An 18,953-nucleotide genomic window follows, 5' to 3' on the forward strand; every position below is an offset into this window, starting at 1 on the left:
GTGGGGCCATACCCCCTTTATTTTGTTGCTGCCATATTTGGGGACCTGGGCGCATCGCATTCAGCGCACGCCTTATTTGCACGACCATGTGAAATTTAATAAAAGTCCGTTGAATATAACAGTTAATGAGTGAATGAATGAATAAAAAAAACGCAAAAAATATATAAAAACTATTGGATTTCCATATCTTCAATTCTAATGAAATTTGAAGTGGGTCAGCAACGTTAAATTCCAAGTGAAAGTTCTTACATGCGAACGGATACGTTGAAGTTAATACGGTTCCGCATTTGCAAACACACCTAAAGAGTAAAATAAATATTGACTCGCTATGATTATCTTCTGCATTTTATTTCGTTTTTAATTGGGCAACTTGCACAAATAGTAGGCATATGCCATGAATTTACCAATGTTTTTACAGCAGTCAAAATTAACTAATTAAACCTTTTTTGGGAGGCGAATAAATAATACTGGAAGGCGAAAGAAATTATTTATTTTGCGTATGTAGTCCCAAAAAAGGCGACACAATTCAATAAGGGAGATAATCTTTATATCGGTACAAAGGGCGGTGATGGGGTAAATCTCTCGTGCCGTTAGACCCCAAAATTATCACCCCTTTGAATCTTCAGTAGCACAGTGATTATAATCACCGTCCTCCCCAATCTGGTGGAAAAAGCACGGATTCTAATTCCGTCAATGACACCAAGAACATAGGGGCATTTCTTCACTCGTGGCTGATTCGGTGTCTCAGGCGAAAATGGCAGGGTTTTTCTCCAGTAAACTCTGGTTTTTCGTCTGGAAAAACAGGACCAGAGAAATCAATCAATTTATGATGCAGTGGGCAAATGTGGTCGTTCTCGAGTAATTTAAACTAGTGTCCAAGGTTGGAGACCTGATATAAAAAAAAAAAAAAAGACATTGAGCTCCTTGAAAGCGTCCAAAAGTGGGCAATTCGCATGGTGAGATCTGCAAAACGGCGACAGTGCGAGGGAAGACTTCGATTATGTGGACTACAGAGTTTGGCAACCAAACAATTTAAAGACGTGATCAAGGTGTATAAGGCTCTGAGAGGGAGGGTAGTAAAATGAATGAAAGAGAAATTTTCACTGATTTCCTGGGGCAAACGGAAAAGGCAATATTTCAATCCGTACGGACATTATTGTAACTATATATGAGAAAATATAAACACTAACCTTCGGCTCTTCGCCAATGTAGAGTAAATTCAGTTATCGGAGAATTTCCCGTAAATGGAAGTGACCATGAAAATTTTACTGATCTACTAGTAACTTCTTGGACTTCAATATGTTCTGGTGGATCAGGTACATCTGCAATTGCGAAATCAGAATTAGTTAATTTTAAGATAAACAAAATTTTAATAAAAATCACATTAATTCAAAATACATAAAATGGTTAAACCCAAATTACTTCTTCAAAGGAGCCATTAGTCTAGAAAGAGTTGTTTTCTTAATAATTCTCAATATTGCAGCTATTTCGATTTTATAAATAATGGGATTTGGTGAACCTCATGAAAGTGCCAGCAGAAGGTGAGTTAATTCACGATTTATCTAAAAAAAAAAAAAAGAAGATAATGATAATTACAACCATTTGGTAAAGCATCGTGCAATTTATAAATCTCAAAGCAACTGTCTTCTTCCTAATGCATCCATCCCATGGCAAGTGATATAAGAAATACATTTGAAATTGCCAAAAATGGTATGAAATTATAGATTTTACATTATATTGTCTAGGAGACTGCCTTATTGTTTCGTGGCCAGGGATAATAGTTTATTCGATAATCGCATTGCCATTTTATGGACCTTTTATCTTATTTTCACACCAGTCAGAACAAACACGACCATTGAAATTCCAATTGAACATAAATTAAATGTCTCCTTCAAATGATTCTCCAAGATTAACTGATAATGAAAACAGTTGCAAACTGTCTATCATGTAGTGGACTAAACCTCGCCCACTATCATTTTCTAATCATAAATGTTCCACATAATTCACATTGAAAATTAATAGTCTTACATATATTTTGGTTTCATTACATTCTAACTGATATTAAAATGTTCGTGTTTATATTCCGGAACAACCACCAGGCCAGAGGAGTTTACAGCAAATCATGAACACAATCGTTAATCGTATTTATCAGTAATGCGGTCTTTGAGCCACGATCCGCTTAAAGAGCGTGTGCACTCTAGTTCTTCAACCATTCGGCTACATCAGGCACAACAGCAATTACTTTTGATTTTCGTCAATCAAATCATTTCGAAAAGAAGAGAAACAGCGTCATTATACAGTATAAATACATCAATAACCTAACATTTCCAATATTTTTTATATACGTGATGTGTTAAAATCAGACGCGCGCGCGTGTGTGTGTCAAACAACAAAAAGAAAAATCGAAGCAAGCATTTGTTCGATTACTATAATGTTAAATCACTATACTGCACTTGTGTTTTCTCTCGGTCTGAAATGATTAATTAGCAAGAATTAATATGGATGTATTTGTTTACTTTCATACCTTAATTAAAGGAATGATCCCTCGTTTCTGTATTCTTTCTCAGGTTTCATTTAAGACAGAATATTGTAAGCAGAATTTGATCATTATTCATTGATTTCAAGGCTTCCACTATAATCAAGGTATGCAGACAATATGAGGCACCCAGTACTAGAAATGGTACTGAATACCCAAAATTATTGAAAATTCATTCGGATTAGAAGAAAGAGTTAAGGGATATTTGCAACCTTAACCTTCAAACTAATGAGCCTGTATACCTGGCTCATTACAAGTTTACAACAATAATATCAATGATCCTGTGTACTAAGTGTATTGTTTTTTTTTTTTTTTTTTTTGGGGTGAGAACACCTTGTTTTAGAATTTTTCTATAAAGAAATATTCATTTTTATTTATAAACATTCATCACTTTCTCAGCATGCATACGAGAAAGTGATGAATGTTTATAAACTTTATAAAATGTTTATAAAATGATGTTTATACCCTGAGTACGCAATGCTGAGAAAGGATACTTAAAAAAAAAAAAAATCTTGACGAATTGTTCGGGTTTCCGAAGGGAATAGAAATGGTACTCCCCAAAAGAATGCAACTAGTGATTCCTCTGAACGAAAATCGGATTGGTAAAAATTGCTGGATTTTTCTACGAGCCAACCAATTTCGGTTTGCATTAAATAACGGTATGACTAAAATGAAATAAGATGTAGATGAAGAGGCTGCAAATGACCATCATGAGAGTTGAAACAATAATGCAGCATGTAAGTTCGAAACATGCACTCGAAGATATTACAGTTAATATTCTGGAGATGTTATTTTTGATTTGAGTCCAAGTTTCGTCCTCTGTTGAGTGTTGCATTTCGAAATCAGAACAGATAATAGTCTCGTCACGATCTTTACTTTTGTTGGATTTCATTTACCTGGTTTGGAGTGTGTACTTCTTAGAAGGATTTATCATGGGTAGAATATAACAGCGTTGTAAAAAAAAGCATGAGTTGTGCGCACAAGATAGGAAAGATTAATTGTGAGAATCAATAAGATTAATAAATCACAGATATTTATACCTGAGTTAGTGAAATGACCATATTCATTGACTTCGAGGGAGCTTTGGATTCCCTCTGATGGGAGAGCGCTCTCAATCGTCTTACCAAAGCCAAGTGCTCTCAGCAACTGTTCCAAGTTATTAGAAGCTACTTCCAAAATAGGCTCATTCAAGTAATCTCAAAACAGCAGTCTCTCTCAAGGACCATCTCAAGAGGATGCCCCCAGGGATCAGTTATGGGACCCCTCTTCTGGAACATAGTTTTGAACAGCTGGTTCACGCAAAAACCTGACAATATCTCTGCCTTCGCCTATGATTTGGTTCTTCTAATTCCAGGTCGATCGCGTCTTCAACTAGAACAATCAGCCAATATAACTCTTTCTGAGCTAATCAAGTGGTCAAGTATACATAAACTGCGAATATCTGCTACAAAAACAAAACTGATGGCTTTTAAGAACTAGTTAGATTACAGAAGACCTCCAAATATAAAGATAGACGGAAAGCAAATCCCTTTTGTTCCTGAATTAAAACATCATCTTGGCGTAATTGTAGATGACAGGTTAACCTTCTCCTCTCATATTAATCACCTCGCCTCGAAGATTAAGAAGTTCACTGCAGCAGTTATCCGAATTTTCAAATCGGACTGGGGACTAAATGGGAAGACTCTCTTATTATATTATACAGCAGTATTCGTACCAATAACAACATATGCTTCGGGAGTCTGGTTTCATAGAGCCGTCAACGTTAAACTCCGTTCCAAGCTCATCTCCATTCAACGGATTATGCTGCTTGCCATGCTCCGGGCCTGCTGGACAGTGTCCTCTGCAGGTCTTTGCTGGAGTCTTACCACTAGACCTGCATGTAATCTTCAAAGGACTATGCTATCGTCTAAAGCAGGGAGTTCCCGGCGAGATTCTCGGCATCTCATGCAACTTAACTGCTAACATCAAAGACGAGAAACGGAAAATCTGGAATGAACTTATCAGTGTGTGGCAATCACGATGGGATTCCAGTACTACTGGTCAAGTCACCAGCTCTTTTGTTCCTGCAGTTACCTTCCCTCTCAACAAGAACGTCCGGCAATGGTTTTCTCCCAGCCTAACAACATCGTATATACTTACTGGGCACGGCTCCATCAACTTCAAACTATTTCAATTTGGCTTGTCTGACACCAATCTTTGCTTGTGTGGTGTTGAGGAAACCTGGACGCACATTCTTTATCTCTGGAGCCTGTACCACGATAACAGATCTACACTACAAGCTGCTGTCAGCAACTTCTCTGAAGGAAATGAAGTGGCGCTGACTGAAAATTCTCAATCGTTCTCAGCTCTACAACAGTTTTTGCTCTGCTGTTTTCACTAAAAGAAAGCAACTCTTCTCAAGTTTATCAACATATCAACAACAAGGAACCAACCCAACACCTGCAATGTCTATCGATATTTCTTAAAACTGATATCGCCTGCCATCTACTTTTTTTTTAAGCAAGTACCCCAGTTTGGACAGCTGTGGATACAGGATTAGCTAACACCCATTGGTACAGCACTACCTCCAGTGGGTGCGGTTTTCGTTCTTCCTAGTACAGAAAAAAAGACTGCTGTCTTCTGGTTCCTGTACCACAATTAATACTTCTGATCTCTATACCTGAGTTAGTGAAATTGCATCTCTGCATAGATAGAGAGACTATAAATGCAAATATAACCTTGTTTCAGAACTCCTTAGGGTGGAAAAGGTTTTCTAAACTCATCTGTTAAGTGTCTGGCCCTTCCGTCCAGAGGAAAGCCATGATCGGTGACTATTTACAGAACCAGCGGTTCAGGCAGAGATACATACGGGTTTGCTGTGTGAATATTTAATTACTGTATATCGACTCCGCAATCTACTAAAGGATAAACTTCACAGCAAAATATCAAAGCTTTAATTATTTCATAGGAATTGAATATTTCGTGAATCACATAGTAAATATGCAAATATAGGAAAATATAATAGAATTAAATCATGTACAAAATATCAATGTTTTAATGTTTCATAGTCAAAACACACTTTTTTTTTTTTTTTTTTTTTTTTGTTAGTGCATCAGCTTCTGTGGCCATAATGCACCTTCCAAAGTTTTTGCATTTAACACACATTATAAATATCAAATGTTTAGTATTTCATAGTATCACTATAAAAATGTGTATTTAACAAAGACCTTAAAACACCTTAATGTTCTTGATTGAGATACCTATTTGAAACCGTCCCCTCCAGTACTGGGTTATCTCATGCACTAGCATCCTTCGTGGTTAATTTTTCCAATATAATAACTGATGAGGGGCAACTATTCAATTGTCCCTCATCAGTTATTTGGAGAGATTAAGGCGAATAGTTCGAGTATAAGTGGACTCAGTTTAGTATCGTAGGGCACACTGAAGACAGTGTCGACGGCCAAGACGACATTAAAAATGTCATAAAGGAGAAACTCCTTCGCTAAAATGATTAGGTTATCAGATTTTAATTTCTATCAGTCTAAGGTGAGATTTTGTAATATTCCATCGCGCAAAAATTTGGAGCAGAATTGTTCCAGTTAATATTTTGACTGTATTAGAATTCGTATGACATTTAGCGACTGTCGTGTAAATTTTCTCTAAGGATAACTGTTCAATGACCATCTCATATATCCCAAGGTTTAATATACAGTCATTCTTAAATTATAAGTTATCAGCATAAAAGAAATTCACTAATATGATAATATGACTTCAATTGTGGGGGTATGCAAGGAAAAATACTGCAAACTGGAAGATCAGAAATCCAAATTAAATAAATAAACATGTCTCCAAAGAGAAGAAAAAAGAAAGCAAAAATCTACTTCATGCAATTTGGGGTGTCAATTTTTTTGCAACACCGTGCCTAATGAATTTTTCAATATTTTAGAAATTTATTAAAAAAAGGTGTAGAACAGAAGGAATTTCATATTAATTTACACAAGCTTCTTACTAAAGCAGTATGAATAAAATGAAATTATTAATAAAATTAAATTAAAACGATTAAACAATACCATGTCCAATCAGATGTAATTATTTGAACGCACAATCCGATATTAAAAAAAAAAACCTTCTACGCTAACTGAATTCCAAATGAAGCTAAGTGCCAGAAGAGGGAAAAAAAAACTACAATCGACAAAGTCTGTAGTTCAAGACAGATCCATTTACGTGTAGCCACTGCAAACCACGCTGCGGTGGCTACAACGCTCCTACAGGATAACTTGATCAGATTGAAAGAATGGTCAGAAAGGTGGCAGCTACGTTTTAATGCAGCGAAATGCAAGGTCGAAATGCACTTGAGGAACAACAACCCAAAAATAAATTCTAGTTACATTTGGTGAGGTTGAATTAAAAACAGTAGAGGAAGAAAGGGATCTGGGAGTTATAATATGGACAGATATGAAGTTTTCTGAGCAGTGTAAACAGGCAGCTAGGAGAGCTCATGGTGTTCTCTATCGATGATTTATCGAACATTTTCCTGTAGAGATATGGAGGTCATAATCCCACTGTACAAGGCAATTGTAAGATCACATTTGGAATACTGTGTTGAAGAGATTGTACTTCATGAAGGGGCAACTCGCATGGTGAGCTCGGCAAAATGGCGACCATATGAGGAAAGACTCCGAATATGCGAGCTACAGAGCTTGGCAACTACACACCTCAGAGATGATCTGATTGAGGTTTATAAGACTCTGACAGGAGCTAGTACAACGAATGAAGCTGGAATTTTCACCGGTATTAGAGAATTCCAGCACTCAGAGGGCACAAATTGAAATTACAGGGGAAAATGTTTAGACTAGATTGTGGAAGTTTACTTTTAGCCAAAAAGAAAAAAAAACTGCAGCCATTATCAACCCACTGCAGGATGGAAGCCTCCTCGACAATTCATGCTGAGGGAACTTTCAGCCAGCGAGTCATTAATTGCTGGAACAGGTTTCTTTCACAGGTAATTGTGGCTGAGAGTTTGAATACATTCTAAGGTCAAATGGGTAGTTACCTATGTGAAGAGAGAAGCAAATGATTTGTATTTTATTATCTACTCAGTTTTTTTCCCCGGCCAGTGCAGCAAATGCCTGGGGCTTCCTTGCACTATATTGCTATTACTATCATATAGTTAATGCATCTGCATTCGTATTTAGACGAATAGCTGTCTAAATATTAGACAGCTATTCGAAGTTCGCCAACTTTGTTTTATTTTCGCTTCATACTTTAGCTATTTTATTATTTTTTTTTTCTGTTGGTATGTTGTTTAATGGCACAAGGGCTGCTAAGGCCATATTGTGCCTCTATTTTTTGTAACATAACTGTACACAACAGTGTTATTATATTAAGGTTAGGTTGTCGAAATTTGCATTAAAATCTTGCAATTCGGAAATTGATCGTATAGAAACCGCAGAGCAGTTTCTTTTCCTCTTGTATTTAGTCCCAAATTAAATTTGATATCGATTACGCTGCTAAGAGCGATCATATGCCGTCGCTGCCGAGTGATCAGGGGCGAGGATTAAAAGTTTGTGCTACGACTACTAAATATGTTGCTGTTTCCTATATTCTATCTTGTGAGCTCCTGATCGTGAATGCTCAAAAAATTACGGAAGCGCATGCATTTTGAGTGAAATCTTCTTTTGCTTTTGACTGCAATCACAACTTGAGGTATTTTGGCCATTTCAGAAATTAACGCGCCAATGAGGTTCACAATATGTAACGGCAAAAGGTCAAGTGCAAAAACATCAAAGGCAAGTTACCTGGTATTGGTGACACACTCGCTAGAAGTCATCCATCAACCGCGCATGAGTGCAACTGCGTAGTTGTAGGAAATTGGCTTTTGCTTGACCAGGCCATTAATTCAGAGAGAGGGAATCTTTATTGCAACAACATTTGATTGTAACTGGTTACAAGGTTAAATGGTGTTGAACTTTCCATTCACGACAAAAAAGGTCAGGACTTTACAGATAAGAGGTACTAAAAAACATTAAATAACATAAGCCGTTAAAGAACAGAACAAGATGACATTAAATGATAGAGGGTGCCTTTAATTACATAAGACATTAAGGTGACAAAGAACTGGCATTAAACAAATTACATTTCGAAAAGGGCGTACGATGAAATTTAGAACATTAAACTTAAATAAATCAAATGAGAACTGATACCTATACGATTTACAGTAGTGACTATTGTCCTCAAAGTTCATGGGAGAAAGCAGCAAGAGCTGAGCCAGGCTCATTTTCCATTATGCTCATTAGTTAATTCACAGGGATCTCCAAGTGATGATGAAGGGTATGCTGTCTTTGGATGTGAAGAAGGAAGGCGTTTCCTTGTGCATACTGTATGGACCAACGTAGATTATTCCTTACTGGGCGCAACCGCGGCAGTTTCTCTTCTGTCTAGACGGTTGCGGTTGGTTGTAACGCTTTGTCAAGAGATGATGGCGCCACGTCTCCTGAGGTAGCCATCCCCTGTTTTAGTTAAGGGTTTTGGCGATTGGCAGATGTAGTATCCCACATCTTTATCTTCGGTTGACAGCAAGTTTTAGAGCATTGATGCTCTGGATTCGTCAGAGCATCTGGTATGATAGGAAACGATCTAAGTGGAGGCGTGAATGAAAAGGGAAAATAGTTGGGGTGGCTCTGAGCCACCCACCCCATCCTCCATATTTGGTGGGCACGGGCTCGAACCCCGGTCTAATCAAGCAGCGTGTGCTACGCACTGCTGCTCCTGCCCACCTGGCTACGGAGGCGGCGGGGCCTGGGCCATTTCAGTCTTATGAACATGGGATGGTAACCTATGCTTGTAGGTTACCCATTTGAAGAGCCAATATTCAGCTGCCCAAATTGGTTTTTTGATCGTAGGTGCTGCTGACGCCCAGATTTCAGCTGCATAAAGTAGCGGGAAGTATATAATGGTCCTGACATATTTTTTTGCTGTAACTCTGTCTGAGACGTAATGCAGATGTTGTTTAGCTCTCCATTTCAGGTGAGCTGCACGACTGATGAGTTTGTCAATACGGTGGTTAAATCTCAGTTGTGTCAAAGTCAATCCCTAAATATAAATGATATGGAACAGTTGGGATGAAAACTCCATTGATGTTGGGTAAGATGATTGTTTTTTTCTTCAAGCAGTAGAGCATGCACTTATACTTTGCTGGGTTAATGGTAAGGCCAAATTGTTTCAGGTTGCCCGCTAGTGCGAGGAGCACACTGTTAATTTCCTCTGTGATCCTAGAGGGGGTCTGCGTTCGCTTGGATGGTGGTCCGTATTTTTAAATCATCCACGTAAGACATCAAATCTCTTGCTTATAAAATGGGAGATAATGGCAGTAAAGAGTTGGCCAGAGATGACTCTCCTTTTGGTACGCCTGTAGATATTAGTTTGGAATAGGTTTTTTTTTTTTTTTTTTTTTTTTTAAATAATGGAGTATGATAGTACGGTTGAGAAGGAGTGATGAGAGGAAGTGCAATGCATTCTCGCCTCTTCAGTAGTGGTCTTCAATCAGTCGGTGGAGGGCAGGTACTTGAACGGCATCAAAAGCTGCTTCGATGTCGAGGTAGGGTTATGAAGAATTCTTCCTTTCTCTCAAATGCTGTAAGGATGCTGTGGGTGGTGGCAAAGGAGATTGGTAATGGTGGACCTATGAATTTGTGGTGGAGTATCTGGAAGTATGTGAGTTATTAGAGTTGGAAGGAGGATCCTTTCTTGTAGTTTCATGAGACAGGAGGAAATGGACATGTGTCTGAAGCGTTTCTCCAATGATGGCGTTCTTATTTTCGGATTTGGCCTTAAAAGATAAACATTCCATTGATAGTGGAAGTTGCGTCTGGTCAGCACTGCATTTCGCTGATGAAGTGTGGTGGTGGTGGAGGATTCAGTTGGTCACCTCTTGCATTGTTTCTGGTGTAGGATTAAGAGATGTAGACGACAATGACTTCAATGGAAATGGACCTCAATTTAAGCAATGCGTAGGGCTCCTCGTAATCATCTGATTTACTGGATATGATGTTCTTAAGGGTGAGGATAGACTGATTGTAGAATAGTCACATTCCTACCCCCCCACTTCTTTTATTCCTGTATGTGAGTACAGAACGTGTGAGTACGTAAATTCAGATTGACGAAGTGAAATGGTTTGGGCCAGATATACAAAGAAAAGTCCGTCATTCTGGACCAGAAATAAATATGAAACATGGAGATAAAACAAAAGTATCATGGTTATGAAGTATAAAAAAAATTATTACGGCTTTGGATACATATGCGGTTTTACGTCATCCGCAACTCTTGATGAATATATATTGACTTATAAACAATGGACTTAAAATACGTGAAAAGAAATATATACAATGAACGTCGTAAGAAGGATTTGACAAGCGTACAACAACCTACTACAAGAAACGAAAATAAAACCAAGGCTTTTCTTGTGGTTAATGCCGTGAACAATTTTTACGTGCAAGTATAATTTAAATGTTTTTTGCAAAGCCGAAATTGTATATATGGACGGGAGATTCGATTACAGTGCACGCGTTTTAGCCAGCTCTTTCCAGTATGCCGTATATGGCTACTTCAACGGCCATTAACATGCCACTTTTATTTTCTTTGCTGCACGATAAAAAGGAAATAACTTATATAGACTGCTATTTAAAAAAATGTGGAACTTTGCAATGACACTGGCTGTGAATTCAAACCGGGTACAATTGTAACTGTCTTTGAAAAAAAGTTTAAAGATTGAGTGCAAAGCGCAATGGCCGGAAGTTCGAACAGAGGGCTGTTGCTTTCATTCTCGCAGGCGTAGTGGCGAGCAATCCAAAGATTTGGACTCATTTCAGAATACAAATAAAAACATCCGAAATAAGTATAACAGAGCGGAGTTTTTGATTCCTGCAGCACCTTAGAAAGGAGACCCAGATCCAACGCAAGGCATTTAAAAGGGCCAGAAGATCTTGGCCGTTTGCAGAAGTGGAGGCCCTACGGGAGCAGTAGAGAGGGGCAAGAAATGCCTACACCGTGCAGATACGTCACTGCAAGCAGGAAACTTGGCAGCGACCAAGGAGGAGCTAATTGCAGAAGCATCAACTATCAGAGGAAATAAATGCCCAGGACCGGATCTGCTAGAACCGGAACTTGTTAAAAAGACAGTGGAACACGCCCCTGACCTGATGCTAAATCTTTACAAATGCCTCCAGGCAGGAGCTTTTACAATACCATGGAAGGTCGCCAATATCAAACTTATCCTAAAAAATCCTTCCAAACCACCTATCCTCCCAGACTCTTATAGGCTTTGCTATCGGTGGTCAGCAAGCCTATTGCATGCTCGTCTCCAACACCACTACAATACTGCAGGACTAACGACGCCCAACCAGTTCGGCTTTCGAAGGGTTCACTCTGCCGTAGACGCCCACAAGCACTTCCTGAGCAGGTTGAGAACTGCAACGGCGAAGTCTACAGAAATACTTCGTGATTTCTGTAGACTTCGCCGGTGCGTTTGACTCCCTTTGGTGGTCGAGCGTCCTGGTCAGACTTAGAGAGGCAAATCATTAAAGCAACATCTACCAGAGGTTACAGAACTACATATCTAACAGATCCATAGTAACGTATGCGTCCTATCAGACCCTCTCTAGAAGCATCCACCGGGGCTGCCCGCAGGGTTCGGTCCTGGGACCATTCCGATGGAACGATGGACAGCTTCCTCGTCTCGGACAAGTTGACGCCCAGTCACACTACGAATGCATAATAAACTGCACACTACGAATGCATAATAACGCATCACAGAAAACAACACTCGTAGAAGAAAACTAAGGCGTAATTTTTGATGCAAGATGTATCTGCTTTCTTTCTGCAGTTCGCTGATATTAGATAATTAATTTTCTGTTGCCACTAAAACGAATACTTTGACGATTTGACTTCTAACCGTTTAGAATACGTCAATTTGCTTAGGTATGCTGTACTTAACTGTCTAAGATATTTACTTCTGTGCCAGATAGGACTCAAAAAGCAAATTTCGGATATCAAAATCTAATTAGAATGCTTTCTGATTTCCAGGGTTAAATAAAACTAACGTTTAATAAGGAAATGTAAACAGATACTAAATTTAATATATAAAGGATATAATACTATTTTTTTCCCTTTATGACTTTTGCGCACCTATCAGAAATTTCCTCGCATCACTTAAAAAATGCAAACCACAGGTTGGGAAATGCTGTTCTAAATTTCTTATAGATTGTAAAAAAATGTAAGAAAAATAAATAAACATACTGTAAACGCTTAAAGAGATTCTGTTACACAGTTGTCCTTTACTTCACAAAGTACTTTTTAAAGTCCTTTAAGTTTCGAAGTTTCCTAATATTGGATTAATGGGATACCAGGGAAGTTTTATACGTGAAAAGCAATTTAACCATGATGGAAAGGAGGGAGTATTTATTAAAAGGAGAGCAATTATGAAAACGGTTTCAAGAGGTAGGTGCTAGTTTAAGGTATAATTTAGAAGCAGCAAAATAAATTTTAAATCAATTTTGAGTTTGCGAACATAATTATTAAATCATCTTACCTTGGACTGTAAGCTGAATATTCAACACATCTCCTCCATAATTATTTTTTGCCACACAGCTGTACAACGAGGAGTCTCTTCTCTCTACTTTGTCGATTGTTAACTTAGCAATTTCGCCATCCTCAATTTCTTCTTTAGTAAGCGAATACCTGGTTGTAAGAGACAATTGTTATTTTATGTGGTTTCTTTCCAATTTATCTGAGGATTAAGATAATTGCTTCTTTAGAAATATTGGAATCTATTGGCATATTTCAACTTCTAGTATAAAACTTGTTATGATGCTCCCTCTCATCTATTATCCGATTAAATTAAGAATTTCTTTATTTAAAATGACGTTGCTGTCTATGATTTTTCATTAAAGACCTTAGAGTACTCTCTGATTACTTCGATAAAATAACTAAATTGCCATTACGAGGAAAGAAAACCAAATTGGTAAAAAGAAACGAATAAATATAATAACAATCAGGGAGCCAACTTGAATAACTATTAATATAAACTGCTCTACAGCAAGCTAACAATAACTTTGATGACATTATATTATTAAAATATTATTATTAAAATATAAAATATATTAAAAAGGGCTTTATTTTTAATTTGGGTGGAACCACTACGGCTGATTTATGTAATTCATTTAAATATATCTATTTTAATGGTTGCAGCTATCGCGAATATCTGTGATGACCGTATGGACTTTAAACGTATCGAAAACGGTTGTAATAATATTTGGTAATAACGCATGCTTTATTTATTAACTTCTGTATATGCGTAGTAAATCACTTTCCTTCTCCATTTATAGGAAGCAGATGACGGTCACACCCTACATATATAAAATCGGGCCAGTGCCGAGAATGTTTTCTTTGATACTCTAAACATGCCAGTCGTCACGTGTTCGTAGAGGTCTTGATTGAAATCCTGACAGGTGAATAGAGGATTTTTAAGAAACTTATCACTCGAGATTGAAATTAATAGATCTCAGAGGGGAGAAATGAACGCTTTCCAGTGCATGTTCCGGGCTTATTTTACAATATGAGATGCATTGTGTACAATATATTCAAACTTTGTTGATCAAATAATTTAAGTACCTCAGAAGTGATGCCGTGGCACTAGCGCATACGTTAATTTTATGATTAAATGAAATATTACTCCAACAAACCTTACCATTGGTTAGCTTGATCATTCATTACCAAGGAAGGGCATACATAAAATAAATAATGGAAATTTTTGCCCGTTATGTTTTTTGCTCATTAAAAAATTAATTGGCGCATTCCCCCACCATTTAATTTTTTTCTTCTCAGATAGGGAATATGATCGTATATGATAGTATAAAACAGAAATTCTGCAAGTACACAGTCCATCGCGTAGATGCCTGACAGAAGGCACCTTTCCAACATCCTGGAAAACTGCAACCCTGAAATTTATATTGAAAATTTCCGACAAGACACCACAAATTATTCCAACCTCCTACCGCCCGATTGCCTTGCTCTCTGTAATGGCCAAGTTACAAGAACGCCTACTCCTATTTAGCTTAACCACCAAACATGAAGAACAAAAACTTTCAGGTGACAAGCAATTTGGATTCAAAGCAGGTTGCAGCACAGAAGATGCCATCAACAGATTAATCACTCAAGCAACCCACACAGCCTTTAAGTACTCCCTTCCCTTGCAATCATGGTAGACTTCGCTGGGGCCTTTGATTGACTATGGTGGCCCAGTGTTCTTCTGAGGCTTCGGCAATCAAATATTTCTAACAACCTATACAACAGCTTAAGGTAGAAAAGTCCAAGTTACCATTAGATTCCAGACAGTGACTAGGTACATCGATCGAGGCTGTCCGCAGGGCTTGGACCGTTTCTCTGGTCTATTGTCCTGGACCAGTTCTGCCCTTGGTCTTCGCGGACTATCTTGTCCTTTTGGTATGTGCTAATACCATGGCAACCCTGGAGACAATGGAAAATGGAGCACTGGTGAAACTCCAGAACTGTGCAGTCCTGTACAACCTTACCATTTCAGGAAGGAAAACAAAATCCATAGTCCTTAAAGGCAGGCTACAAATCACAACACCGCCTACAATAAAATTAAACTTTACACCCATACGACTGCACACTGAAGTCAAGCTGCTAGGTATCTTCTTAGACTCGGGGCTTACCTTCCACCACCACCTAAAGTATCTAGCCAACAAAATTCAAAGGTACACTGCTATGATAAAGCGGGTCAGCAGGGCAGACTGGGGTTGAAACACAAGGCCCTTACTCTCATCTACCAAGCGGTATACGTGCCAATTTTCTGTTATGGTGCCGAAAAGCCATCCTAGCAAGAAACAAACGTAAGCTGGATTCAATCCAGAGGTTCATGCTCCTTTCAATTTGCAGGGCGTGCCGCATTGTCAGCATCCTTGCTCTGCAGGTATTAACTGGATACCAGCCACTATACTTAGAAGTGGTTAACAAAGAACTTTTTTATCATTTAAGGAAGGGAGTTCCAGCCCAATTTCTTCATTTTCAACTTGACACCACAAACGGCCCCAGGCAGGAAAGACAACGGATAATCCAACATCTACAAGGGATATGGCATCACAAAACGATTCCTTCCATCTATAAGTTCAACTCACCAGAACCTCCATCCTGGTTTTCGCCTGGCCTGCATGCGATCTTTATCATCATCGGGCATGGATCTTTCCAACAAAAACTGACGGCCATGGGAATCGAGAATGATCCACGTTGCCACTGCGACGAAGAGGAGTCCTGGGGGCACCTCATGTATGAGTGCCCCAGCTACGACAAAATTAGGCTTAAATTCCTCACCACAATACAAAGGAACCATCGCAATCAAGAATTCACTCTGATACTCGAAGTTGTTGTTGTTATTTGGTTTTTAGGAGCATTAGCAACTAAGGTCATATTGCTCCGAGAATATGTGGTGATCATTCCCTGATCTTTCCGCATCCTCAGTATTTGGTGGTGACGGGCTCGAACCACGGTCTAATCAAGAAGCGTGTGTTACGCACTGCTGCTTCTTCCCACCTGGCTACGGAGGCGCCCGATACTCGAAGAAGGTATCTATAAGGCATTAACCACCTACGCGCAGGAAACATTTGCACTTAGACGAGCTAAGATTGCAGAACTCAGAGCCCAAGAACTAAACCAGACCGGTGTGTGATAACTCTCTATCCCCCCCAGAAAAACACAAACATGACCATGCTAACCCGAATAGGGTAGCATTTATTGCAGGCACCATCCAAGGTGCAAGATGCTGGTACTCCTCGGAGTGCGGGATTTAAAAGGCATTGCAAACCCGAAATGGGTAGGATATACTGCTGGCACCGATCTAGGTGTGGGTTCTACAGGCCGTATGCCATTGGCAATTACAAAGGGGCGCCTGTCTCCTGTAACTTTTAAACCCACACCCTTTCCTATACTTCGCCTAAACTAGGGTGGATTAATTCTCCCGTCAATCCACCAAAATTCATTCCCCTTTTAATCCTCTCTTCTAGCTCTCTTTTTTTTTTATCTATTATTTTATTTATTTTATTTTTATTTTATTTTTATTACTTGGTCTCCGTCAGGAAGCTCAGGCAACCCTGGCGGAGGCCAGCCTGGGTCACCTCCCAGTGGTGGTAGCGGGCAACGCGGGGTACCCTTAGGGACCCTGCGGCCAAGCAGCCAGAGACAGAACTACTCTGTCACAAACCAGACACCACACTCTGGCTTTTACAGAGATTCTGTAATTCTGCAAAGTACCACCGTATGTGGTGCCTTGCACAAAACACTATGCCATCGCGTTGTGTTTTTACGGTTGAAATGAGTGGCAGCAGCTATACCGACATTTCTGACAATATAAACAGGATGATTTAAAACAATCCAAATGTTAGCAGCCTGATGATGATTACCAAGAGTTTTATAATAATCATAATGTTCTGTTGATTAGCAAAGTGACCCGGTTATGCTGATCGTCCTGCCATGTTCAGTAGTCTGAGTTGTGACGGTACGTGACACTTCTGAGTCACGCACTCGAATGGTTGTTCTCAACCTTTTTGGGCTCGAGTCACTTGAAAAATAAAGCGAATTTTGAGGCGTACTTTATCAAATATAATTATGTTGTTGTTACAGTTAAAAAAAATTACTATATATTCAATAACGGTCGAATGGATATATTCTCTTGAACATGTCACTCTCGCTTTAGTAAACCGCTTGAGAATGTAGTTGGCTTAGCACCTCGACATATGTGACAGTGCCCTACTAATAATTTAATGGGTTTTGATGTTCACTTTGTTCGATGCAGCTTCCAGGTCGACACTGTGGCTATGAACTCGACTGTATCATCAAAATATTTAACCATGGCTTCACAAATGCGAGTAGGGAGGTGAATCAAGCGGTTTGGAAATATAATGGAGCTGTGTGGAGGGAAAGGCCCGAGTAATTTTTATTATTTTATTTAATCAAACCTGAACCAGAGATGGTTAGAGTCTAAACGACGATGACTTGCCATCCTGATTACTGGACATGTGGCTATCCCACTGAGCAAGCAAAAAAAAAAAAAAAAAAAAACACAGGAAAAAAGTGGTGTGGTCGCAGCCTGTTTTTTTATTTTTTTTTATTTTATGGACTGAATAATTTGTGTAATGTGCAGCTCTGTAAGGTGGTAGATTGCTTTCCATTGGATAGTCGTAATTTGCATGCCTATTAGATCAAATATTCGCCTTCTGATACACGTTAAATTTTTAATTATAAAATATTCATATAAAACATTCTGTTCTGTTAATTTTTTTCAGCCGTGAAGTATATACAATAGTTTACAGATCAATTTCGGAACACAGAAATTATGGATGAATTACAAGAGAAACCATAGCTGTTACATAGAATACAATTACATTACAGATATTGCAATTAATATGATAGATATTATCCAAGAAGAATTTTCTTTCAAATGAATTAAGTTGGGCGATTTAGAGAATTCCAGAAAAGGGAATCCACCAATAATGTACTCATTACATGGCGTGAACACCTGCTGGTTGAATTTATTATTAAGATATCTTTTTAATATTTATTAAGCAGACATGTTCGAGAGAGTGATCATGCAATTCTTTGTAAAGTAGAATATAAATATGCAAGTTATGAGTTACATATTTACATATTATTTATCAGCAGCATTCTCGAAGCCATTTTTATAACGACAATAAAGTGAAGCTCATTATGCGCATTACTAAACATGAAACTACTTTATGCGTTATTAAATAGAACCCATAGTATAGAATCAACCTCCTTAATGGAGCATTTCTTTGGTTTACGGATATCTTTCAGAGAAAAAAAAAAAAAAAAAAGAACGCTCAGTATTTAAGAAAAATAACCCTGGATTTTCCACAGCCTTTTTTGTTGTTTAATTTTAATCAGTTCGACGTTATTTGCTGTTCTGCTGCTGTAAAGGATATATATATATATATGTCTGTGTATATGCGTGGGTACCGCAGACACACAGTAAACCCACGTTTTAGTACTTTCTATATAAAAAATAGATTTCACAATAGCTTGAAAATAAAGGAAAAATGTGAACAATTCCGAATTATTTGAACTGTGCCTTTATTCCAAACATAGCAATGGTGGAAAATGTCAACCAGCGTGCTGCTAATATTATGCTTCTAACGTGCCCGATAAAGGGTTAAATTCGAAAACCGTTTGTCATGTTCCTATTACAAATTTGTCCGGTTAATTGCGTAACGCTTTTTCGAATTCCCAACTGAGCCGAATTTCGCATATTCTAACGCATTTTGTAACGGTTAATTAAATAGCGTTAAAAATGGTTAATTACGGTATATTTAAAAATTAAATAGTTGTTTTTCGAAAAATATGTTTTTTCTTT

At 38.3% G+C, this 18,953-nt stretch overlaps 1 protein-coding gene across 1 annotated transcript in view; it reads right to left on the reverse strand.

Moving 5' to 3' along the window:
* The window catches only part of LOC150084465 (cell adhesion molecule Dscam1-like), a 421,339-nt gene that overhangs the window by 152,421 nt on the left and 249,965 nt on the right, over nt 1–18,953 (reverse strand). Inside the window, exons 14-15 of the mRNA XM_090376247.1 lie at nt 13,101–13,249; nt 1,191–1,322 (exon numbers count right to left, since the gene is read on the reverse strand). Of these exons, the coding sequence (XP_090232373.1) occupies nt 1,191–1,322; nt 13,101–13,249 (281 nt within the window). The remainder of the gene's footprint in view (nt 1–1,190; nt 1,323–13,100; nt 13,250–18,953) is intronic.

This window comes from Mastigoproctus giganteus, chromosome 6, assembly GCF_048544385.1.
Source record: "Mastigoproctus giganteus isolate SK-2022 chromosome 6, ASM4854438v1, whole genome shotgun sequence".
Lineage (NCBI taxonomy): Eukaryota > Metazoa > Arthropoda > Arachnida > Uropygi > Thelyphonidae > Mastigoproctus > Mastigoproctus giganteus.